The 24032-nt window shown below is 36.6% G+C and overlaps 2 protein-coding genes and 1 long non-coding RNA gene across 14 annotated transcripts; 1 reads left to right on the top strand and 2 right to left on the bottom strand.

Moving 5' to 3' along the window:
• Positions 1 to 3569: 3569 nt before the first annotated feature.
• Positions 3570 to 7489, bottom strand: LOC147484738 (uncharacterized). 2 transcript variants are annotated; one of them, XR_015204725.1, is made up of 4 exons: positions 6646 to 7489; positions 4502 to 6292; positions 4246 to 4409; positions 3570 to 4163 (listed from the first exon to the last, which is right to left on the bottom strand). It is a non-coding gene; the product is annotated as an uncharacterized LOC147484738 (long non-coding RNA). The 2 variants fall into 2 exon arrangements; XR_015204726.1 differs by having other exon boundaries at positions 7018 to 7489.
• Positions 7490 to 7986: 497 nt separating this feature from the next.
• On the top strand, positions 7987 to 11900 carry LOC147484737 (histidine kinase 3-like). 6 transcript variants are annotated; one of them, XR_015204855.1, is made up of 4 exons: positions 8001 to 8816; positions 8926 to 9114; positions 9530 to 9811; positions 11274 to 11900. XR_015204855.1 is itself a non-coding variant. In XM_086577821.1 (4 exons), exons 2-4 carry the CDS (start codon positions 8787 to 8789, stop codon positions 11319 to 11321), a joined length of 360 nt encoding a protein of 119 aa, XP_086433947.1. In that variant the 5' UTR covers positions 8020 to 8437; positions 8649 to 8786; the 3' UTR covers positions 11322 to 11900. The 6 variants fall into 6 exon arrangements, 2 of the variants coding, with proteins under 2 accessions (XP_086433947.1, XP_086433948.1); XM_086577821.1 differs by lacking the exon at positions 8926 to 9114 and having other exon boundaries at positions 8020 to 8437; positions 8649 to 8816; XM_086577822.1 differs by lacking the exon at positions 8926 to 9114 and having other exon boundaries at positions 8020 to 8443; positions 8649 to 8816.
• On the bottom strand, positions 9933 to 23802 carry LOC147484736 (uncharacterized). Of its 6 annotated transcripts, none has more exons than XM_086577815.1 (6): positions 23375 to 23801; positions 22477 to 22638; positions 18414 to 18508; positions 18046 to 18211; positions 17917 to 17952; positions 9933 to 16020 (listed from the first exon to the last, which is right to left on the bottom strand). In XM_086577815.1, exons 1-6 carry the CDS (start codon positions 23394 to 23396, stop codon positions 15914 to 15916), a joined length of 588 nt encoding a protein of 195 aa, XP_086433941.1. In that variant the 5' UTR covers positions 23397 to 23801; the 3' UTR covers positions 9933 to 15913. The 6 variants fall into 6 exon arrangements, with proteins under 6 accessions (XP_086433941.1, XP_086433945.1, XP_086433946.1 ...); XM_086577819.1 differs by having other exon boundaries at positions 22477 to 22718; positions 22806 to 23798; XM_086577820.1 differs by lacking the exon at positions 22477 to 22638 and having other exon boundaries at positions 23375 to 23802.
• Between the last annotated feature and the right edge of the window lie 230 nt (positions 23803 to 24032).

The following is a 24032-nucleotide window of genomic DNA, read 5'->3' as shown; positions in this document are numbered from 1 at the left end:
TTTTTGAGTATTGACTACAAATTATCTCTGATAAACTAAAAGGATGTAAATGAAATACAATTTATCAAAAAATATTAATATATTAAGTTAATAACATACAATGACTACATTAGACAATTATTGTGATAAAAAGAATAAATCAAAGTCGATTTTTTGTAACCAATTTAATTTGACAAAAAAAACAAAAAAGATAACAAATATGCTCTTTCTCAGAGATAAAGTACCTAAAGTATGTAGAAGATTAGGGTAAAGTTGAAAAGTTAAAAGTGAGATGACTTATATTCCAGTTTGTCTTTTCTTGAAGTGAATATATGTTATTTTGAGACTTGTCTTACCAAATCCAGCAGTTCCAACTATTGACAAGATAGGTATACGGACCTGAGTTTCTTGTTGACTAGTCTCATATAGCAGCAAGTTTAGTATCTTTTGTTTGTCAAGATCCCGACCTAATATCTCTGATACATGTTATTAATGGTGTTTTGTCTTGGATCTCTTTATATGTGAGGACCTCCCTCACAAAAAAAAAACAAAAAAAAAAGTTTGTGGAAAGACTATTCAAGAAAAAAAAAATGTTAGGATTAATTTTTACAATAATTGTTATCTTCTAAATTTTTTGTTATTAAAAACAAATTTATGAGGAGACTATTCAAGAAACAAAAAAGAAAATATTAGGATCAATTTTTATAATAATTAATAATTGTTATTTTCTAAATTTTTTGTTATAAAAAAAAAAGATTGTGGAGAGACTATTTAAGAAAGAAAAAAGAAAAGAGTAAGATCAATTTTTACAATAATTGTTCTCTTCTAAAAATTTTTGTTAAATAAACTAAGGGTTTGTATTCATATGAAATAACATAAACAAATCATATCTATAAGATGTAACAATTTTATTGAAAAATTCTCTCTCTCTCTCTCTCTCTCTCTCTCTCGTGTAATTTTTTATTAAATAAATCTATTGAAATTTCAAGTTTGTGACCTTGTTGTTTCGCCATGATCTGCTAGTGTTATAAGTGTAGGACATTTTTTTTTATTCTTCCACTCTTTCTTATGTTATTTATAGTGTTTTGTCTTGGATCTCTTTATATGTGAGGACCTCCCTCACAAAAAAAAAAAAAAAAACAAAAAAAAAAAGTTTGTGGAGAGACTATTCAAGAAAGAAAAAAGAAAATGTTAGGATTAATTTTTACAATAAATGTTATCTTCTAAATTTGTTGTTATTAAAAAAATAAATTGTGGGGAGACTATTCAAGAAAGAAAAAAGAAAATGTTATGATCAATTTTTACAATAATTAATAATTGTTATCTTCTAAATTTTTTGTTATAAAAAAAAAAGATTGTGAAGAGACTATTCAAGAAAGAAAAAAGAAAATAGTTTGATCAATTTTTACAATAATTGCTATTTTCTAAAATTTTTGTTAAATAAACTAATGGTTTGCATTCATATGAAATAACATAAACAAATCATATCTTATAAGATGTAACAATTTTATTTGAACTTTGCTTAGGGCCCCCAATTGCCTTGAGCCGCCCTTGACAACAGAGTTAGTGAATTGTTGAGGTTCCTCGTGACCATGACTTTGAACTAAAGAGGCTTAGTTGATCCTTGTTGAGAGCAATCTCATCTAGTCTTTCTCTTATGCCCTTAATCCTGTGATCAATGTCATGGCGTGCGCCAACATGTTTAAAGCAAGCACACATAGATAACAAGTAGGAATGCATCATGTTGGCCACGTGAGAGCCATCAGCAGTAAATCCCTTTATCCACGAGATGAAAATATGTGTGTTCCATTCGTCCAATACATCATCAGCATCATACATCACATCTTTGAGCTCTCCCAACCAAATCTTTATTGCATTATCATGAATTTCCTTCTTTTCAACATCTTCAAACACCGCTTTGATCAGAGTGAGCTTAGTCTCCAATTTTTTTACTTCTTTACTAACGCCAACCACTAACCGCACCTCCTGTTCAACTTCATTTCGAATGACTGAGGCCAACTGGTCTATGACAGCAGAAACTATTGCTTCAGCCATGTTTTTTTTTTTTTTAATCAACAAAGAAGAGAGGAAAGCATATGCAAGAAGCTTAGGCTCCTCGATCTGGTAGATTTTAAAGGAAGACTAATCAAGGAGAGTTTTTTAAGTCAACAAAAGTTGGGATACAACAAAAGTTGGTTTTACCACTCTTTTTCGTTACGTCCTGCTCTTGGGATACAACAAAAGCCAAATGAATTATTGATGTTTTTTTTTCGATGCAAATGAATTATTGATGTTAGGTTGCAAGTTGCAAGGGGACTTCAAATACTTTTTGTTGTGGAGGAATCCAATGGCCTATCCAAGCCATAACACCCATCCAAGCTGCAATGGGTGGGTGCAACTTATGTCTTTAAAGTTTTTCCTTTCACCATACAGTCATTAACTACATTGGCCTTTATTTTTTTCCTAATTGAATTAGTATGTTCTTAGTGAAAACCATGTGTACATTCTTTTCTATTTCTCCTCCAATATATTTGTTCTTGATATTTGGGTTAAGTAGTATCCCAAACACACGGTCAACTTGGTTTGACTTGACTGTTAACTTTTAAGTCAAATGGCTGAAAACGACACAATTGTCCCCACCTAATTAAAATTGAACATTTATTTTTTGAAAATAATGAGGGCATTTGTGTAAATTTTTAGTTGCTTGACTTGAAATTTAACGGTCAATCCAAGTTGATCGTGTGTTTAGGGAGACCCTACTTGGCCATCTAGGGGTAATACTCGTTAACCCTTGATATTTTACCCTATTGCTAAGAGAATGGCTCGTTTGAGTCGTTTATGATGAATGTTGCTAAGAAACTATATCACACAGGTTGGATACAATTTCCCAATTTAACTAACATGTATTAGGTGTTGAGTTTGCATCGGGCAGCAAGGCATGAAGGAATTCATTTTTTTCTATAGTAATTTCATTCCAAATCATACTAGATAGTAGACATACGTATTGACTGCATTAGATGTTAATAGAGTGAGTATTTTCCCTAGTTTTGTAGCTTTAAATCATTAGAGTTTATATGTCTCCTAACTCTATTTTATGATGTATTTATTGTATGTATGAAGTGGAAAGAAAGTGGTGCCTGCATTTAGGTAAATTGGTTGAACGCAGGTGCACTACTGGCTGATAAAGGATGAGATCGAACTACTGTAGGTACCTTCATCCTTCTTGAACTCAAATAGCTCATCATCGTCATGACCCATCTTCATAAACACAGTTCCATCTTGCAACTTCCCAATTAGTTTCAATGTCAGACAAATTAGATAATATTATGCACACTACAACGCATCCCATTCCACTAAGAACTCCTATAATTTAGCACTGTAAGAGCAAGTCCAATGGAGGGCTACTATAATGGGTTGCTAAAAAGTGTCACATGGGCCTTTTAGCAGGCCCAGCCATATTTAGCAGCCCAAAAGCAAAAAACCATTCCAATCACATTTTTTAGCAGCTGTTAAATTCGAATACTCTGCCGTTTGTATGTTAAATTGCAACAAACGGCAGAAACTATGCCGTCTGTATATGGCAGTTACTAAAAACGTGAAAATTGCAACAGACTGCATAAACTATATCGTCCATCCATTTTATTAAAACGGGAGACAGACGGCTGCCGTTTGTACATAAATAACCAACAAATGACAGAAACTATGCCGTCCGTCTCCCGAAACTTATTATGACAGCTGCTAACGAAGGTCTTAATTTTGGCTGGGTTTTTAGTTGCTTCCAAATTTAACACTCTTTTAGCAACCCCATTGGAATGACATTTTTGTGGTTGGGTGTTATATTTAACTTTAGCACCCCATTGGACTTGCTCTAACATAAAACGAATTGATACTCCTTATTATCCACTGTTCCTTCATTTGGACGCTCATAATTCACCTTTAGCCACTGTTCCTTCATTTGGATGCTCATAACCTTCTCCTTCCTTGAGGATCTTCTTTATAACCTTCTTGTCATTAGTTCCTTTAGTCACAGTTTTCCACGAAACCAATTCAAGAGTTATAAGAAGTGTGGCACGAGGGCGTTGTCAATAAGCGGTGGCGGGGGCTGATTAGGAATTTCTATTAATTTTTTTAGCACAATTAGCAATTCGAGGGAGCACACGCACAACTTTGCAGTTATGCAACATCTGAAATATGAATATTATTTTTATCAAAAGTAGCATATATATTAAAAGAAAATAGAAAATTATAGAAATAGTTTAGTAGTACCGTCTTTAAGCAGTTGTCTGCAGATTCAACAATCACAAGTACAGTTATGACGACAAACTTGAAAAGAACCTGAAAGCAAGATGAACATCTGGAATGAACATGTGAGCACATGCCTAAAAATCTCCCAGAAGCTCCTTCGATAATAAGCACAACATATGGCAAGCCTACAGAGAGAAACCCAACCAAAGATAAAAAGGTTTATTAATTGAAAAAATTAATAATTAATGAATACTGAAATGAAGAAAAAGGGAAGGACCTCTTCTTCTCGTTCAATTGGGCTTCTGTAAAACACGAAATCTTCTTCTTGAGGTTGCTGGGGTGGAAATCTAAAAAACTGTTTTACATGGTGATGAGTAGAATTGACATTGCACATGCACTAACCGGATGACATCCAATCAAAGGGGGCTGACTTGGTCATGCTGTAAAATTGGGGGTGGAAGTCTAATTGGCAAAGCCAAAGTTGCTGGGGTAGAAGTCTAATTGGCAAAATTGCTGGGTGGAAATCTAAAAAACTGTTAAAACAATATGAGCTTGCAAACAAATAATCCCACTTCAAACTGAGTATTTCTTTCATCTCTTGCATAAAATGATCCGGGACATCCCCTACTCCAAACTTCTCTTCAAATTCCTTTCACTTCATTTAAACTATACCCAGTTTCCTTCTTCAGTCCAACGCCATTCAACATTTTCCTTGCATCTGCAACGCCATCCGACTTCCCACATAAAGCATATAAGTTCTTAATAGGAGATGAGGTGAACTGGTAACAAATTGAATCTCCAAAAGCCGGTGAGCGTCCCATTGACCAACTATAATATTGCCATGCAGCCTGCAGCCTAGGGGTATCTCACAAATCTCTTTCACTGTATTGAAGCAGGCCTGTCCCTAGCCGAGCAACCCTGCATGGTTACAGGAGGATAGAATTCCAATACCTGTCACTGCATCTGGCATGACTCCCAGTGTTCTCATCTGCTCAAAGGTACCAAGTGTTTTTCTGCCCAATCCGTGATTTCCAAACACTTATCTCTCAGCTTTCGCCAGTAGACAACCAGGCAAGACAAATGTTTGATTTCAAGGTTATCTCATAAAACTCTTTCATTGCATTGAAGCAGGCCTCTCCCTCGTCGACCAACCCTGCAGCATTACAAGAGGCTAGCAGTCAAATAAATGTCATAGAATCCTGCTTTACTCAGACTGTTCTCATCAGCTCAAGCATATGAAGTGCTTTTCTGCTCAATCCATGTTTTCCAAGTGCAGCTATGATTGCGTTCCAGGAAACAAGATTGCGGTGTGTCATTCGATAAAAAATGGCGATTGCATATCCAATGCTACCACTTTTAGTTACTTGTTCACAATGCATTACCAACCCCAACATCCAAATTCAGCCTTGTTCTGACAACAATATGAGCATGAATCAGCTTTCCCAGACGGATAGATGCAATCCCTGCACAAGAAGCAAGGGCACTTGCAAACGTGAAATCATCAACTCTTACCCAATTCCTTTGTCCATTATCTCGTCTAAATATTTCAATCCCACGGCATAATCTCCAGACACGGACCGCACACTGATAATGGTATTACAAGAAATGATCGACATCATTCGCTTCAATTGCTTTAAATGCCTTCTCCATTTCTTCAATTAAACAACACTTTCCTCAAAAAGAAAATGGATCTCTCAATTAGAGAACAGTTGGTGGCGATGCCGAAGAGAAAGGTAACATACATGAAACAGTATAAATGACACTTCTGCCAAAAGGAAAATGCATCAATACATGAAACATCAACCATAGTCCATGGCCAATTTCTCTCTTCTACAATGAATGCTCCAGTTAACCAGGAAAGCTGTTATATATCATTGAAGCACAGGAAGCTCGAAGCAGCCACATTCTGCTGGAATATAAGGTAATTAGGTGAAGCTCCCATCTTGTTCAGAATACTGTTAGATGTGGAACCATGCCTTAATAGTCAATACAACTGCACGCTCTGTTGGAAGGGCTGCTGTGATGAACGATAATGCGTAAGGTCGCAGCTGTCATATGTCAACAAAAGCTGAAAGAAAGATTTAATACATCAGCAACTTCCATAAGGCCTGCAGAATGTACACTGTATGGCAATCATACTATATATTTTTAATTGAAATTAGGATATAACAAAACAAAAGTGCACTTTGGGTCCATCAGCATTTCAACATTACAGTATTTTCCACTAAAATCCCAACCTCAGGTTAAACTGCTTCGTTGAGAATCATAATTAGACAATTTGTTCAAAATCTAATGGTGCTTTATATCAATATATATTTCGAGCCTGCAGGTGGTTTTCTTCATCAATCACGTATTAAGCCCTAACCAAGCAATGGACCAACACTAACCACTCTATATTGAATAATGTCAAATACCGCGTACTTGGAGGGAGGTCAAGAGACCGAGAGGGTGCCAACTGCCAAGCGAAGATTTTGAAGGTCCTTGGTCCCCAAAGAAAATTCTCCCAGAGTCATCTTCATTAAAAGCATGAAGAAAGAATTCCTCATCAATCCTACTTTTGCAAGGATACTTGGCACTGAAATGTCACCAAGCCCCAAACCCACAAGGCCATGGCCATCTGGAGCAACTCCACCTAAATAATCAACGCTCTGTTTCCTACCACAACTGCATTAAAAAGAGAACCTAACCTAACCAAACATCTGAATAAAGTGCCAAAAAAATCTCAGTGTACATTGAAAGAGAAACGTAAAACGTAGGTGGAAATGAACAACGATAGTATTAAACAGAACAAACCTATAAAATTGGAGCATGCACTGAACTTCTTGATGCGTGATCGTTTCTTGTGGCCAAATTAATGTATCCTCAACAAGACACCCGGAGGTTGAAGTATTTTCTGAATAATACTCAACTATGTAAGGACAGGGTTGCTTCGGATTTTTGCAGTTTGGACCCAGATCACATAACTCATGGCTGCAAGACAGGTGCTTGATGCAGATGGGTTATACACGGTTAGATCTTTATTCTGAAGGATAGATGCCCCAAATACGAGGCCAATCACTCAGAAATAAGTTCTACACCTGTTAGCAAGACCTGGCACAAGAACTCTAACCTCCACACTTGTTTTTGTTACAAAGAGCAAGAACAACATAGAAACTAAGGTATCCTTAATGCAAAAGTGAACTTCAAAGGAAAGAACCGATCAACTAAATGAAGACAAACACTTCACTGTTAACTGCATGAGGGATTTTGTTAAATACTTACACGGTTGCTATTCTAGGAATAAGTCAAAGAAATAACAGATACTAAAGAATAATTAAAACTAAAAGGTTTCCTAAAAGTGCTTAAGCCCACAGATTAAGCCTGGAAGACGTCATTTCAGTTTTTAAAAAAATGCAGGAAGCAACTTTTCTCGGGGCAGCTCTAATGGGGCTGTAAAATTACACCTCCACATAGGCTCTATTTAGGTGCCATTAGATTTTTACAACTCCAATTGCACACAATTGTATATAGCTAAAATATCCACACTCTATCGTTCCCAATGAAGAGACGTAAACAAATTTGAATTTTAAATTCGGATGTCACTCCAAATGACGTCAAATAATTTAAATTCACATGTCAGTCCAAATGACGTCCGAGGTTTTTAACAATTTGTATCTGGGTGGGAAATTCCCCACTCGCTCTATTAACTATTAGCTAATTACCTATGGTTTACAACCCTCATAGGAAAGAGTTTACTGAAGTTGGTGAAATTATACACCTTGTACAGTTTACACCCCAATTGGAGATGCCCTAAGAGTTGCATCATACAAACCTCAATATAAACTACGGAATGACCTAACACTACAAGTGAAGTAAAGTTAAATAGGCAGACCTAGAACTACACTTGATTAGAAGCGCATTGTGTGCCCTTTTAAGAATTATCTAATCAAACAATTACAAACTAAAAAACTAAAATGAGTATATAACTGGAGCTCAAGAGAAAGAGAGAGAGAAATGAAGAAAAATTATTGGTAGTGTAAAAGAAGAAGAGATATTTATGGTGAAGATGGGATCAGTGTGATCACTGAATGCTGTTGGGCATGTAGAAAAACCAAGTGTACATCCTTCAATTTCTCAGAAAGATAAGAACTTGATGTGTTTTTGAGGTGCTGACAGATGGAGAGTTGGACTTGTACAGAACATTGAAGAAAATGTCCACTGTTCTTCTTCTTAAGTAAATGTGATATTTTGATGAGTATTTTTTTTTCTATTGCTGGTGTTATTCTGAAACTTCCAAGACTACTTCTGAAAATTTGGTTAAAATGGGTTTGAATTGGAAGCTATTTAGTCCTAAAAACAGAATATCATGGCGGTTGAAGAAGGAGAAGTTTCAAAGATTTAGGTGGAGTAGAACATATATCTTATTTTGTGGGTATTTCATGTAGGTTGTTGGGTTTCTACTGTTTCCCCCTAATGCTAATGGAGTTTCAGAGAGAAAGCATAGAGGTATAGAGTTGTTGTGGGAAGAGAAAGCTCGAATTCTGCAAGCACGACTCAATGTCAGCAAGGACCAACTTATTTTCATGGCTTCTTTCTTTGTGAGATTGGAGCAGGTATCTGCTTTTGATTATTATCAGCCCTAAGTGGCTGTTATTGCATCTTGAAGTATTGTTTATGCATACACATATCAATTTGATGTATATTGATTATTGTTCAAATTAGGACTAACAGGGATGCTTGTAATGTTAGAGATATCTTGTTGAAGCTTCTTTCTTGGAAGGTTTCATTGGACACGTATTAGCTTGTTGTGTATGTGTTGGGAAAAGCTTTGATGGTTACTCGATTGGATTGAGTTTCTCACTCAACAGGACAACATAAAACCATCTTTTGTCTGCAATTTTAAAGTCATTGGTTTGATCTCAACTCACCTAACAACAAAATAAAACCATCTTTAGTTATCAAGTAGAAAACTAAATCTGAACCAAAATGGATTACTGAGTTTAGCTCAAATTACAGACTTTGATCTATCTTAATTTATAATAGAAGTTTCCGTTTTGAAGGTCCCACTTGATGGTTTTTTATGTCTATGCTAGGTTATGAGATAGTTGCAAAGAAAAGGTTCATTTATTACTCGAGTAGATTGGTTAGTTGAGTTTCTCACCCAATGCGACAAACCTCTTTCTGCAATATTGAGGCCATTGGCATGATTTTAACTCACCTAACAACAATATACCCTAGTGAAGATGAATAAATGTTGTCTCTGCCCCATATACTCGTGGTTGTATACGAATCCATTCTGACCAGTGTGTTTCACCTTTTCCCTCAGAAACAATCCTTGGCTTGTTTAGATGAAGTGGGACTCCAAATGCCATCAACTGATGGCATTGCTTGTGCTTTGGAAGAGTTGTCTTCAGAAACGGTGAGATTTGAAACATGGCAGAAGTGGTCCACGAAGAAGTTAGAAAGTATGGATCAGTGTCCAGTTCAGCACAACTCTGTTCCTGAAAAGCTTGAAGGAACTTCTGTGAAAGGGGAACTTGTGCCAACTGTTTTATCTCAAAATATTGTAGTTTCTGTTTCTCTATCATACGATAGGATATGTGGAAAGGTAAATCCAGTTCAATCTAGTTATAAACTTTTTTTTCGTTCACAGGTTATAATCTCTCATATAAGACACTTCCCATGTAGTAGTCTCCTGACACATGAAGCATGTTTTCCAAAGAATAATATCATACAACATTATTTGTACCCTCATATCATACATTAATATTAGTATTTGTTTCTAATTCCAAACTTTTTTTGCTGTCGTCATTGTACTGAGATCACAGAATATATGGAACAAAATTGTACTTGTGATACTCATCCTTGATTGCCTCATTTTTGTCACTAAAGTCTAAACTCAAAACTCGACATTACTTTTGCCCTAAGGATGTTATGATTCTTCATAAAGTCTAAATTATGTTCATCTGTCATCTTTTGTGTGAGCACGTTCCACCATAGAGCAAACTTGCACTTTAAAAAGTCGAATGCGATTTCATACATGCAACAAAATATTAAGAGTAGAAACTGCTATAGGAGCAAAAGCAAACAAAATATAATCTATTGCATTGCGCGCTTATTTCACGGCTTAGCACACCATGAGCCACTCTGTGGTGTTCTGCATCAGAACTGCTCACTTACAATTACTTTTTAAGATACACACGATCTCCTTTTTGAAGTAGTAGACACCAAGCAGACTTTCCATCGTCGCCACTGGTGCTTTTGATCTCAAACATGTTATTGCAGGGCAGTTATCATTGTATAACACAGGTCTTGGAATATATGTTGTCACTCTGCACTATAGATGGCTCCATAACTCCTATTCCTCCATGATTGTTTTGAGTCATTAGGTTCATGTCTTATCATTGAGAACAAACACACTAATGACCTTCATAAGGTCTCTAGGCACAAAATGGAAGTGAGTAATTTTCTTCTTTTGGGTTTTAAATAAATGTTACGAGCACTCGAGCAGGAGTGTGAGGATCACCACAAACCCTTTATGAAGATGTTCTGTTTGGCATTATGCTAATCTGGAAGGTCTCTGCCTGTCAAGAGGGATTCTGGATTAATCTGCAGTGGAAACACGTTACGCATCAGCCTCAGGGTCAGTTGCAGCTGCTTCAGAAGCGGAAAAAACTTCCTCAGAACTCATCCAAAGGTGGGAAGTGGAGGAGAACATTGTTGATTCTTTTTCTTGTCTGGAGTGATTGGATCTACATGGTTATTTTGTTTCATGAAGAAAAATACAGTTTTGTGGATGATAGAGATGCTCGCAAATATGTGTGACGAGTGTGCTCGAATGTTGCAAGATCAGTTTAATGTTAGCATTAACCATGTACATGCACTGGCCATTCTTGTTTCGACCTTTCACCATGGAAAGCATCCATCGGCCTGGTTGGACCATTTTCTTAATTATTATCTTTATAGAGAATGGACTCTTCTTTTCTTTGCACATTCGTCGTGGGGATGGTAAAATTCTATGATGCCAATATAAATAACATGTATGTTGACAATTTCTCTCTTGTGCACAGGAAACATTTGCGGGTATAACGAAAGAACCGCTTTCGAAAGGCCATTGACTAGTGGTGTTGCCTATGCTCTAAAAGTTTTGCATTCCGAGAGAGAGAAATTTGAGAACATACATGGATGAATGATAAAGAAAATGGAGGAAGAGGATTACTCTGCAGTGCATGATTACATTCCTGAGAAGCTGGATCCTTCACCCGTCAAAGACGAGTATGCACCTGTCATATTCTCCCAGGAAACCGTCTCTCATATTGTCTCCATTGATATGATGTCTGGAAAGGTATGCAGCATTTAGTTTCATTCATTTTATGGTCCATTTAGATTTTCTCCTAAGTGTAGTGGTTATTTGTGGGAAATTCGGAGAACGGGGCATGTAGATATGACTACAGTATAAATACAGTTAGCTCTAGCTTTGCAATACATACATTGAAGTGGCTGTATATGACGTATTATTCTACACTAGAATGTTGATCCAATCATATCTCATCTGCTTTATGCGGATGACTTGATATTTTTTGGTTTATCAAAAATGAATGAGGTGAGGAAGCTGAGTCACCTGAGTGAAATTCTGGATGCTTATTGTAACACGTCTGGACAAAATATTAATTATTATAAGTTTACTGTTTTGTTTAGTAGGAATACTCATAATGATTTGAAGGAGTATATCAAGAACCTACTTCAAGTGAAGGGTATGAGACAAGATGACAAATACCTTGGATCTCCTTTACTATTTACTAATTCAAAAATTAAAGATTTTTCTTGTTTAATAGAGAAACTGAATGGTCAGGATGAAACCTGGAAAACAAAATTTTTGTCTGAGGCTGGAAGGACTGTTCTTATTATACGTGTAGCCGAACCAACTCCAGCTTACTCCATGCCTTCTTTTGCTGATCCTAAGTCAATTTCGGAGAAGTTGCATTAGATATCCCAGGAATTTTGGTGGTGTGGGACTGAGAAAACAAAGAGTTAGCCCAAAACAGAGGGTGGTCTTGGACTTAGATTGAATCATGAAAGCCTAGTATGGGAAATGTTTGATGCTATACAAACCCAAAGACTTCCCTAGTGATGCCTCTTTCATGGCTGAAGGCATTGACAAAGCTAGGGACATCATAAAGGAGGGATTGTTTCACTGTATTGGGGATTGGAAATGGTACTAGATTCTGGTTGGATCCATGGATCAAGTTCTTAGGTAAGCCTATTATGCTTGCTGATCTGACTGAGATAACTACTCAAACAGACTGCAAAGTGTCAGATTTTATTCTACCTCATGGAGGCTGGAATAAAGAATTGTTAAGTGAACATGTGCCACCTTTTATACAAGGGATTATGATTGAGGATGTTACAGTCAGAATGGGGGCAAGGGAAAGAGTTCTCACTTCTCAGTAAAACCCGCTTTCCATATTGCATGTCCTTTTAATAGAGTTGTGGGTGAATCATCAACAAGCTTATATGGTGACATGGTTGCTTTACTTTTGTGTGTAGTAACCACTAGTAAGAGATCACCGAGCCGCCAAATTACGTGAACATGGTATGCCAACGAATCAATTTTTCAAAACAATAAGAACCATGGCACTCTTCCTCCTCTTACATCAATAGAAAGAAATAGGCGGCAATGTTAACAAGCATTCAATCGCATCTGATAATACCCTCTCTTACTACGATTTCAACTACGCCTATGACTCTGGTGGAAATATGGTTACTTCCTTTAGTCGCTTCCCTTCGCAGTCCAGAATCTGAAACCTTAGGACTGCAGTCAGCATCCAGTGAAACATTACTGGCCTTGAAATCACGCTGCATCGTCACCAGGATTGGACAATAAGGCTAACTTTCGTTCGAGCCTCCAAATCAAAGAGCATTTTACACTTGGCACCACCTGTACTAGTATCGTAAGCTAATATGAGGCCCAATTGTAAAAGTCAATGAAAACTTGCTAGCAAGGTGCTCAAAGGGGCTGGAAGATGGGAATCATAGGGAGAAGCATTTTTTTTTCGGTAAAGATAATTTCATGGGACTGGGAGGAAGCTCTTGAATTTCACTGCAAGGTGGTTGGGTGGAAATTGTTTGATCTGTAGACCAAAAACACTAAGCTAAATATGTGTGTAAATTTCAGTATCTCACGTCCCCTTATGAGTTCGAATATAATGGTTGTGAAGCAAAAATAAATGGAATTTAGGACGTTTGGTTATGGGCATAAGATAGAATTTAGAATGTGTCTGAAAACTCAAAATAAGTTGGAAAAGTTGACAGAGAGCAAAACACCCTTCCGAGAAAAAATAGTCCGGTTGAGGCCTTTCCGGACTAAACCTTAGACCGCTCCCATGCTTTGGGCTAATAAAGTAATAAGTGATGTCGCGTTCAGTGCCGCAACATTGTTTGAACTTTGAAGCACTTTATGGGTTATACGATGTTCTAAGTACGGCCCAATTGCAGCTGGGCCCGATGATAATCAACTTTGATCACGATTTAGCTCTTGCGAGGTTTTTTTTTAAGGTACATACGAATTCTCCAAGAGTCCAAGCACTTATAGCACTTCTATGTAATTATCTAGGCAAGACCCTGGGAGGCTGAATGTGATTCGAAATCGTGAGAATCCACATTATGCGTTATCTGACGAAAGGGGAACACACCATGTATTTGACGAATGAAGCCGCACAGTTACGGGGCCTTCTTCAATTGAACCCAATAGTCTTGAACTAGGCCCATGAATCTGGTCCTCAAATTCTATTATATTGATAATTACTCGTTTAAAATTTGACAATTGCTTGCTTATAACGAATGATGTTTTGCCAACAAAGAATAAGTCAGTTATCATTACGGAAAAAAAAAAGATAAACAAAATAAATAAATAAACAAAAAACTCGAATAAAATAAGTGAGTTACATTTTCTGAAGTCTGTCGAACACCTCATGGATCTGAACCACAAGATCGAAATAAATGAGTTGCAAATTTCTCCTATTCAGTGTTGGAACTAGCCATTTGTCTAGATCATTAAACCAAACTCAGTTGAAACATCCTGTCATTCCTGGTATAGTTCCTTTGCAACCAGACCGCAAAAGGTGGTTAGAGGACCATTATGTAGTCCACGACTCCATGGAAGGAGATTTGTAGCGTCGAAGTGTGGACTCTTACTGTACTGTGTTTGGATTAAGTCACTATCCTATATAGATGTTTTTATTTGCTTCTATAATATTTCCACTATGCAACTAAAATTTCACATAGAAAATGGATTCAATCTTAATATTTTGTAGATATGACTTATTTACTATAAAAATTCAATTATTTATAGTGAATAAGTCAAATCTAGCATAAGATACCAAATTCACAAAAATATGACGTACACATCAAATGATAGAGGCACTCAAAAATCAAAATGTTAACCACCTCCCGTTCGGTGTAAGTACAAAGGGAAAAACCATATCAAATACCTCAAGAAAAATACGCAATGAGTTTCATGAGAAGCGTATCACCTTTCCAAAAAAATCAAAATTATCGCTAATCCCATATCTATGGAAAGACGAAATTTCTAAAACAAACATAGAACGACTTTGGAAACACTAACTAGGGTGGGGGCACAACCAGATAACACCCATATTTTTTTTTTATATATTTTATAAGTAAATTTTATTGAAATATGATAAATACAAAGAGAGTGAGAGATAGGCTCACCTATAACAATACAGCCATCATGAAAAAGAGTGCACCTTTAAGAATGGGCACAAACTAATTAGTCACCTAGTAATAAGAAATTTCCAATGGAGAACCAATCCTCTAAACCTATAATTTTTTCTCTCTAGCTAGATGGCAAGCCAATACCAAAGAAAAGACTTCACCTCCAAAACAGTTTGCGCAGGTGGAGTTTCCTTATGACGAAAAATCTAAATACGAACCATATTTAATTTGTACGAAATCAAAACTATTCAAAACGGCATATCTAAATAAGCTAGAAAAAGGAAAAATAGAGAAAAACATATGAGTAAACCAGTGAAATATGAAAGCAATATTCTGATTCCCGGTTGAGACCATTTCCACTTATGCAGTTCACTTTGTTCAAATTTATGTAATATCGTAACGTAAATCAAATTAGAACAATTAGAACAGGACACTACACATAGATAGACTTGAGCGTAAACATAGATGGACTTGAGATTTGACACTGACAGCAGAAACGATATTGAAAGTTCATTAGAATATTAAAGAGATAAATTAAAACATAAATTTATTGATAATATTGAAGGATTGATTACAATTTTCGTCCATAAAGCTCTTTATATAGAAAACTCTATCAAATCATTTTAGAAATCTACTAAAACACTAAGAAATACATTCCTAATCTATCTATATCATAATAGTAGCCTTCTAAGACTACTAAACTCACAAACTAGACTTCCAGACACTTTTAAATTAGAGTTAAAAAATAAAAACGAAAATTACTTGTTTTTAATAAATTTAGATTTACTAAAAACAATTAGACAATAATCATAGGCTCTATGTTCTACATCACACTAAATATAGAAACACTCGACACAATACTAGATCACACTAAACAGGATAGAATTGTGGTTTATTCACAGACTGCTCACTGCCCTCATTTCCCTCACTTCCCTCATTTCCATCAAACACATTGTCAATCCTTACAATGAACTCATTAAAATCCATTTTTTTTTGCAATATCTACCTCCTCATCATCCTCAGTCTCATCTATGGGTGCGGGTGCGGGTGCAGGTGAAATATCTAGTGCTGGAGCTGAGTTGCCTGAATCACAAGTATTCATAGTAGTGTTACACCCCACTCTAAATCTGAACACCCTCTCCCCCATATAACATTCCACCATTATACATGCATGTTAATTTCAACCACACAAACAATAAACCATTCATGATGATGTTACAAACTTACAATTACCAAACATAAATGTATTGTAGTCAAACTACGGTTTTTTAAAATATAAATTTCTCAAAAAAATTATACATTTCTTACTCAACACACTTTAAAACACCTTCAAACAAGTTAAAACCGATTAATGGATTGTGTAGTCAATTGGACGAAAAGAAGAACTTCGGTGATCAACTCGATCTTCACACTCGAACAACACACAAGTGGCACGATTTAACCAAATATCACACTAAAATATTGCAATACCTTCATCTCCATCGTTTTTTCAGTCACAACGAAGAAGGCAGGTGTAGTTTTGCTCTAAGTTTGACTAAGACAATGTTCTCTTTAGTGTTGACAAGACATCCTCTGCATGAGTGTTCTCGTTCGTCGATTTTGGTTGTTAAGATCACGACACGTGTCAAAACCATCTAAAAAATAATGGGGGTAGTTTGGTAATTTTAAGTGACCAGAGTAGGAGATGACATTTCTGAAAAGGTCTAGGCTACCACGAGAATATTCCTATAGGGATGAGTGTTCCGAGACCGTTGGGTCCGAAAATCAAAAACAAAAAAGAAGAGAGAGAATATGGGTTTGTTTTTTATTTTCAGACCGTTGGATCCGACCAACTCGGATCCAACGGTCTCGGCTGGCGTCCCTATGAGGATATCTTCGGGGTAGACGAACTCGAATGAAAAATATTCATTTGGATTAAATGAATAGGATGTTGACACGTGTTATTTTGATCCACTTTGGTCTTTATAGTCAAAGTGTATTTTGGTAATTTTGTGTTGAAAAGGGTAAAGATGACATTGCAAATGCACTAAACAGATGGATGACAGTCAAACATGGCTGATGTGGTCATGCTGTGAGTCTGGCCTGCTGTGAGACTTTGGGGAGGGGAGGTGGGGGAGTCTAAAAACCTATTATGCTGATTTAGAAAGTTGAGTCGCACAACTCATAATATAGATACTGTATTTCTATATAAGGGCAGTTGTAATTTTCTTTTTCAGTTCAGAATTAATAAAATAAATTTTTTGAGGTAGTTTAATCCATAGTACAAAATATCAGGATATGGTTATTTATCGATATTCAATTTTTGGATATGTATCGTGGATATATCCCTCTTTTTGAGAATATTTGACATTGTTTCACATGCAAATATCGTTGGATATATCTAAAATATCGACAAATATCGTAGATATTGTGGATATTTTTTGATATATCATGATACATTATTTATATTTATTTAAAATATAATGATAAATATTAAATAAAATTGTTATATATACAAAATATCATCAAATATCTCCAAATATCGCAAAATATCACAAATATCGCAAATATTATCGAAATATCACTGATATTTGCAGTCGTATATATCTCCAAACATATCGTGATATTTATATATCTTTTTCTGAAATATGGATAGATATCCCCAAATATCACGATATATCGGGATATTTTGTACTATGGTTTAATCTCCATTTCAAAAGAACATTTTACCCTTTTTGATTAAGAATCCTATCAAACTTCAACTACGTACTAAAAAAGAAAAGTAAAACATTAAAAAAATACAATAAACAAGTTGATAATATTAAGCATTTAACATGACACTTATTGTGTTAAACATAACCATAAATTTTTGCGGTAGTTTAATCTCCATTTCAAAAGAACATTTTACCCTTCTGGAACAATTTATGATTAAGAATCCTATCAGACTTCAACTACTAAAAAAGAAAAATAAAACATTAAAGAAATACTAAACATACACACCTGGGAAACTCTCAGGTGAGGGTGCTCGCGTCTGCGCTAAAAAATACAATAAACAAGTTGATAATATTAAGCATTTAACATGACACTTATTGTGTTAAACATGAAAGAAATAGAGAATGTAAACTTTACAGGTAGTTGGAGACTGAGGAGGTGCCCACATCTCATCCTCTAGTGAAGGGTCTGAGTAGCTGAGAGCAGGTCTCTGAGGAAGTCTCTTGTAGTGTATGTTCCTCGAATCCAAGTAGCCAATGAAAAACTCACTGGCTACAACGTCGATCCAACCATCCTCCTGGATCTGTTGCATAAAAGATTCAAAAGAATAAAACGAACTTGTCTTACTTCTGTTACTCCCACTATTCTCTACTCTCACTAAGTTAGTTATTGGGTATTGGGGTTATTCTTTCTTTGGGTGCGTTCTTTGGGTGCGAGTGTGTAACCATGAGCGCTCAAAAACCATAGGCAAAATTAAAATGTCGTGCTTAGTTGAGAACACTTACAGGTGGATATTGGACATGCTTACGTAGATTTGCTGTTCTTTTCCTTTTTGGGATCCGTGTGTCCACTAAACACGACCTCGATGCCATAGCCCTTTCTGCACAAAAAAAATGAAAATCTGTTACCATTTACTTTTTTTTTTTTTTTTTTCGATAAACCACTTCTTTCCATATATTTAAAATCTCATAAGAGGAGTTACAGACTCAAAAACCCAATTTGGAGGAGGTCCACCTCACGATATCCGGCTGCCCACTTGGCCATTCATGGGCATCTCCATTGGTATTACGGCTTATCCAAAAGAACTCGAATTGACTCATTATTTATATTACGCACATGAAATAAATCTAAAATTTTCTTCACATGTTCATCTACTTGCCAACCTAAGCTTTTCTCATTCCCCGCAAGCACGCCCATCAACCGGACGATTATCTCCCAAGACTATAGAGGGCCCCGGCTTTAGCTTTTCCGAATTAGAGCAGGTTGTGACTTCGCCCATAACATTCTCGGCCAGATAGCTGTTTGACAATTGAATTTCATGTATGTTTGCCCCGCACTTACCATCCGACTTCTCGTATATTGTGGCCGAACTTTATTCTCACATCCGTTAAAAGCACCATCAAAAGAGATGAGATTCCTCAATATAACTCCCTATGGCGCACACTAAAATCTAAAGTATTGTTTATGACATGACGAAGATCCCGCCATTAGGGGATGGATTGTTCTCTCGCAAAGATATAGCTTCTATGGATTCTCTTTGATCGCTTTGATTCACAATTGTGTAGAGCTCCTGGAAACTGCTCCTCTTTCTTTCAAACTTGAGTTTGTTTCTTGCTTTCCAGATTTCATGCATCATACATAAACCATAGATACCGGAAGCCTTTGAGATCCTTGTCTCTCTCCCAAATTTAATGAATTCATCAAGCCAAAACATCCGATATCCTTTTCTTCTTTTGCATCTACCCTCAAACTTATGTTTGATCCATACCATAATGTTCTACTCCACTCACAACCAAAGAAAAGGTGATAATCAGTTTCAGCGTGCCTTTCACAGAAAACACAAGTTACATCACCCTTAAACTTCTTCTCAGATCAAAACCTCTCCAATTGGGTAGACCTCCCATGTAAGCTTTCCATATAAAAGAGTTGAGTGGTCGCATCGGTTTTATTTTCCAGATCCTCCTTATACTCTTTTTATTCATTCTAGAGCTCTCACCCTCCTCATATTCTTTGGCAAGTAACTTGTAAGCAGACTTGACTGTAAGAACTCCCTTCTTATCTTTCCACCAAATGATTTTATCAATGACATTTGGTTTGATAGTTAAGGTTTTAATACAATCGAGAGATAAGGTTAGGAAACAAATCTCCTAACCTAGTAATGTCCCATTCCTCCTCGCTTTTCCCTAGATAGGTCGATACTTTACGTGTGAGGTTTAGGTTGACTCTTTCTGGGTTTAGGTGGTTTCCTAAAATAAGAGGTTTTTCAAGAAAAAGTAACCAGGGTTCAGAAAAAGTTTTAATCCTAGAGCCATTACCAAGTAACCACATGAATCCTTCCTTTACTGCTTTCATACTTAACTGCACACCTCTCCAGAAAAAAGATTGTGGTTTTTTCTTCTTACCATCTTGGTTATTAAAACAATCCCACTTATATATACTATTGAAAGTTCTAGACCATATCGAATTCTCATCTGTAATAAGTCTCCAACTGTGTTTAGCCAACATGGCCAAATTCATTTCTTTGGCTTTCCCCGAACCCCAAACCCCATTTGCCTTTGATTTGCAAAGTTTCTCCTAACTCATAGTATGCCAAGCAAGGTAGTATTTATTGTTCCATTCCACCAAAAATCCCGATTGAGCCTATCTATCCTTTCATTGATCCCCAAGTTAGGTAAAGCATAAACTCCCATGGCATAGATAGGCACCGCTTTGCCCTAATCGATTTGACTAAAGTGGTTCTCTAGCTTGTGAAAGGATTTTAGCTTTCCAACCACCGACTTTCCTTTGTAAACTTTCTAAAAGATACTTTCGAAGTCCTCTCCCTTCTTCTTTCCCAATATGATTGGTACTCCCAAGTATTTCTCCTTTTCTCGTGAACCTTCTTACCTTCCATCTCCTAAGAATCATTTTCTCGATGTGTGTTATGCACATTCCTACCTGAAAAAAGCACTAGACTTCTCCCAAATGACCTCTTGACCGGATCATTGCAAGATTTCAAAGATATCCTTGACATTTTTTTATTTCATCCAAATTTGCCTTTGAAAACATGATCGATCATCCATTAGAGATGACGATAGGGGTGATCCTCTTCTCACTTTGATGCCACTAATCCTATTCTCATCCCTCAAAATTGCTTCGAGGATTCTAGAGAGAGCTTCGTGACCCGAATGAAGAGGTAGGGAGATAGGGGTCTCCCCTGCCTTAGACCTCGGTGGGAAACAAATGACTCAAAGGGGAGCCATTTAAAAGAACTCCGGAGGATACTGCTTCCAAACAGACTTTAATCATATCTATCCACTTCCCCGCTAAAACCCAACAAAAAATCGATACGTAAAAACACCATTCAACTCTATCAAACGCTTCTTCATATCCAACTTTAGGGCCAACCAAATTTTGTTTTTTTTTTTTCATCTTTTTCATATTGTGAAACAATTCACTTGCTAAGCCTATGTTGTGTTGTCACAATAAACCTCCCCTTTACAAAAGCTCCCTCGAAAGTGGTGAGATAATTTTGTGTAAAGTGGGTTTTAGTCTATTAGCTAGAATTTTTGAGATGATTTTGTATGTGAAATTGCATAAACCGATTGGCCCGAATTTGGATATGTGGTCGGAGTAGGTATTTTTGGGATCAAGGTAATGAAAGTTTCATTTAGATCCGGTGGAAGGGTGTTGTATAAGAAAAATCCTCGCCTTGTTTTGATAATAGTGATGCCCACTATATCCCAACATCTTTGATAAAAATCCCTTTGAAAGCCATCAGTCCGGGGCTTTCAAGGGATGCAATTTTTTATGATTCTCCATATCTCTTCATCGAGGGACAAACTCCTAACAATTCATTTTCCCCGTTGGTTATAATAGGTCGGAAAAGATCTAGGATGGAATTATCGGTTTGAGGGTATTGTGTTTCAAAGAGCTTTGTAAAGAAATTGTTTATGGTTTTACCCACTTCTTCTCTTTCCTTTTTTCCATGAACCATCATCCTCCTCAAGTTTCTCAATTCTGTTTTTCTTCTCCTATAAATGGTAGATATATGAAAGAACTTTGTATTTCTTGCATAATCTCTCACCCATACTTGACCATCTCTCCTCCACAAGCTAGCTTCTCTTTCAAAAAGCTCTACCAATTTCTCCTTTAGCTCTTTTATACTTTTATAATTCCTCTCATTCATCTCATGTGTCATCAAACTCTCCAACTTCTTCTTCACATTTCTTATTTCACAAAAAATATTTCCAAACCGCTCTCTTATTCCAAACCTGTTAACTTCTCCTTTGTGGCTTCCCTGCTTTTTTCCCTACTATTCCCATGGTAAGATCATCCTCCACCAATCCCAACCTTCTTTAATCACATCTTTGCATGTATTATCAATAACCACATTTCATAGAACCTAAAAGGTTTCTTTTTGGTAATGGCTCGAAATTTTTAAGAGTAATGCCTAGTGCTAAGTGATCCAAGAGACATTAGGGATATGAAAAACTTTTGCTTCAGTGGAAAAAATCTACCCAACTAGGAGTAGCAAGGGCTCTGTTAGTCTTTCTAAAATATGATTACCATAAGAGCGATTATTGCACTAGGTGAATTTAGGTCCCTTAAAACCTAGGTCTATCAAACCAATATCATTAATAAAATCATTAAAATCAAACATGCTTCTGTTAAGAACACTGTGGCCACCAATTTTTTCATCTAAAGATGCTACTGCATTGAAATCCCCAAAAATCATCCAGGGTGCTGGGATATAAAGAGATAGGTCTCTCAGTTCATCCCAGACCCTCTTTCTATTGCCAGAAGAGGGTTCTCCATATATAAAAGTAAAATACCAATCATTTGATATACCCAGATTAGAAACTTTACCCGTAATGTGGTTGGTAGTAGCTCCCATGATATCAACTGAGAAATCTTCCTTCCAGAAGACTGTGAGACCTCCTTTTCTGCCCTCAGCTGGAACAATACAATTTCCACTGTACTTTAAACGTTTTCGAACTCCTTCCATTCTCTTGCAACTTGCTTTTGTTTCTGAAAAACAAATGATATCTGGATCATGATCACGGACCAAGTCTTCTATAATCTTAACAGTCGATGCAGCTCCGATTCCTCTACAGTTCATAGCCATAAGATTTGACATTGATGAGGATGCTGCTACTCTTGAAACAACTTCAACAATTACAGTGTCACAGTCTCACCGTATCAGCCCACAAGTGAGAAACTACTAAACCGCCATGGCTCCCTCCAAAATTCAAACAGTTAGAGCCAAAAACAAAACCCAAAAACCCAATAACACAAACCCCTTGGACTATCAGCAGCAATTAAAACTCAAGAGAGTCAATCTATAATCAAACCAAAAACACAGAAAATTTGTTCCTGTGTTGATGCAGTATCAGTAATGACGTCGTGATATTGAAGAGAGTTTGAATCTCCTTTTAATCACCTCCCAAAAACAGACTTCGCAACACAGCACAGAGAGCCAGAAAAATCCGTTTTTTGCCGGTTCAGATCTAACTTTCGATGATTCTAGAACTGAATCTACTATCCAAAAGGAGGTATTGATATATTGTTGATGACTATAACTGGAAAAAAAACGGTTGGAATCGGTCGGTAAAAGAGAAACTCGGTTATCGAAGAGCGGACTCGGAAAAACTCTGAAAGGCCGTAACTTTGGGTTTCACTACCACCTTAGGCAGGCACCGCCATCACACTGAGAAAAAGAAACGGAAAAATGCAAAGATGCTGTCTTTCTAATTAAAGTTCATACCTTTTCTAGGTAAAGACTTCATTGCTGGTTATATTCTCAGTCGCCACACTTGGGGAACATAGGCAAGCCAAAGAGAACATAGGCAAGCCAAGAGAACCATGTTACCACGAAGAAGAAGAAAGAATAACTCTAATACAAATAATGCCATACATCAAAAGAAACCCAGGCTTCAAATTCTCAGGTGAATTATTCTTTGCTGGTAGTATCGTCTAGGATAACTTAATGAATATTTGTGCACTGCATTACCTTCTCCAAACACTTCTAAGCGAATAGATACATCTCATCTATTCAAAATTATATCTCTTATGACAAAATTTCTAGTACACCTAGAGCTTTTATGTCTGCTATTTCTGCTGCAGTTGCAGAACAGTACTTCGACCATAGTTATTCTCCAACTATTCATCTTAACGTCCTGGCGTTCTCGTGAATGAACATGTGGGTCGGTGGGAAATACGTGCACGCATTCTATATTCCTATGCTATCACTATTGTAGTGTACAACTGTAGTACTGACGTACTGTACAACAGAAAACTGTAGTGGTGTTTTTGGCAGTGTTTAGAAAACCGGACTGAACATGTGGTTGAATCGGAGTCCGATTGAACCGGTAAATAGTCCAAACTCCAAACCAACATGTTACTATATGTTTAACCAACATGTT

Source organism: Coptis chinensis, chromosome 8 (genome assembly GCF_015680905.1).
Source record: "Coptis chinensis isolate HL-2020 chromosome 8, ASM1568090v1, whole genome shotgun sequence".
NCBI lineage: Eukaryota > Viridiplantae > Streptophyta > Magnoliopsida > Ranunculales > Ranunculaceae > Coptis > Coptis chinensis.
Note: the sequence above shows the minus strand (reverse complement) of the source record. Positions and strands in the feature narration are given on the sequence as shown.

Excerpts from the sequence above, each read along its gene's own strand:
- LOC147484737 (XM_086577821.1), top strand. The coding sequence starts at position 8,787 with ATGGCTTCTTTCTTTGTGAGATTGGAGCAG. Across the intron at positions 8,817-9,529 it reads TCTTTGTGAGATTGGAGCAG|AAACAATCCTTGGCTTGTTT; the intron begins GTATCTGCTTTT and ends CTTTTCCCTCAG. Across the intron at positions 9,812-11,273 it reads ACGATAGGATATGTGGAAAG|GAAACATTTGCGGGTATAAC; the intron begins GTAAATCCAGTT and ends TCTTGTGCACAG.
- LOC147484736 (XM_086577814.1), bottom strand. The coding sequence starts at position 22,747 with ATGTCAAATCTTATGGCTATGAACTGTAGAGGAATCGGAGCTGCATCG. Across the intron at positions 18,212-18,413 it reads AGCATGTCCAATATCCACCT|ATCCAGGAGGATGGTTGGAT; the intron begins GTAAGTGTTCTC and ends TTTATGCAACAG. Across the intron at positions 17,953-18,045 it reads TCCTCAGTCTCCAACTACCT|CGCAGACGCGAGCACCCTCA; the intron begins GTAAAGTTTACA and ends TGTATTTTTTAG.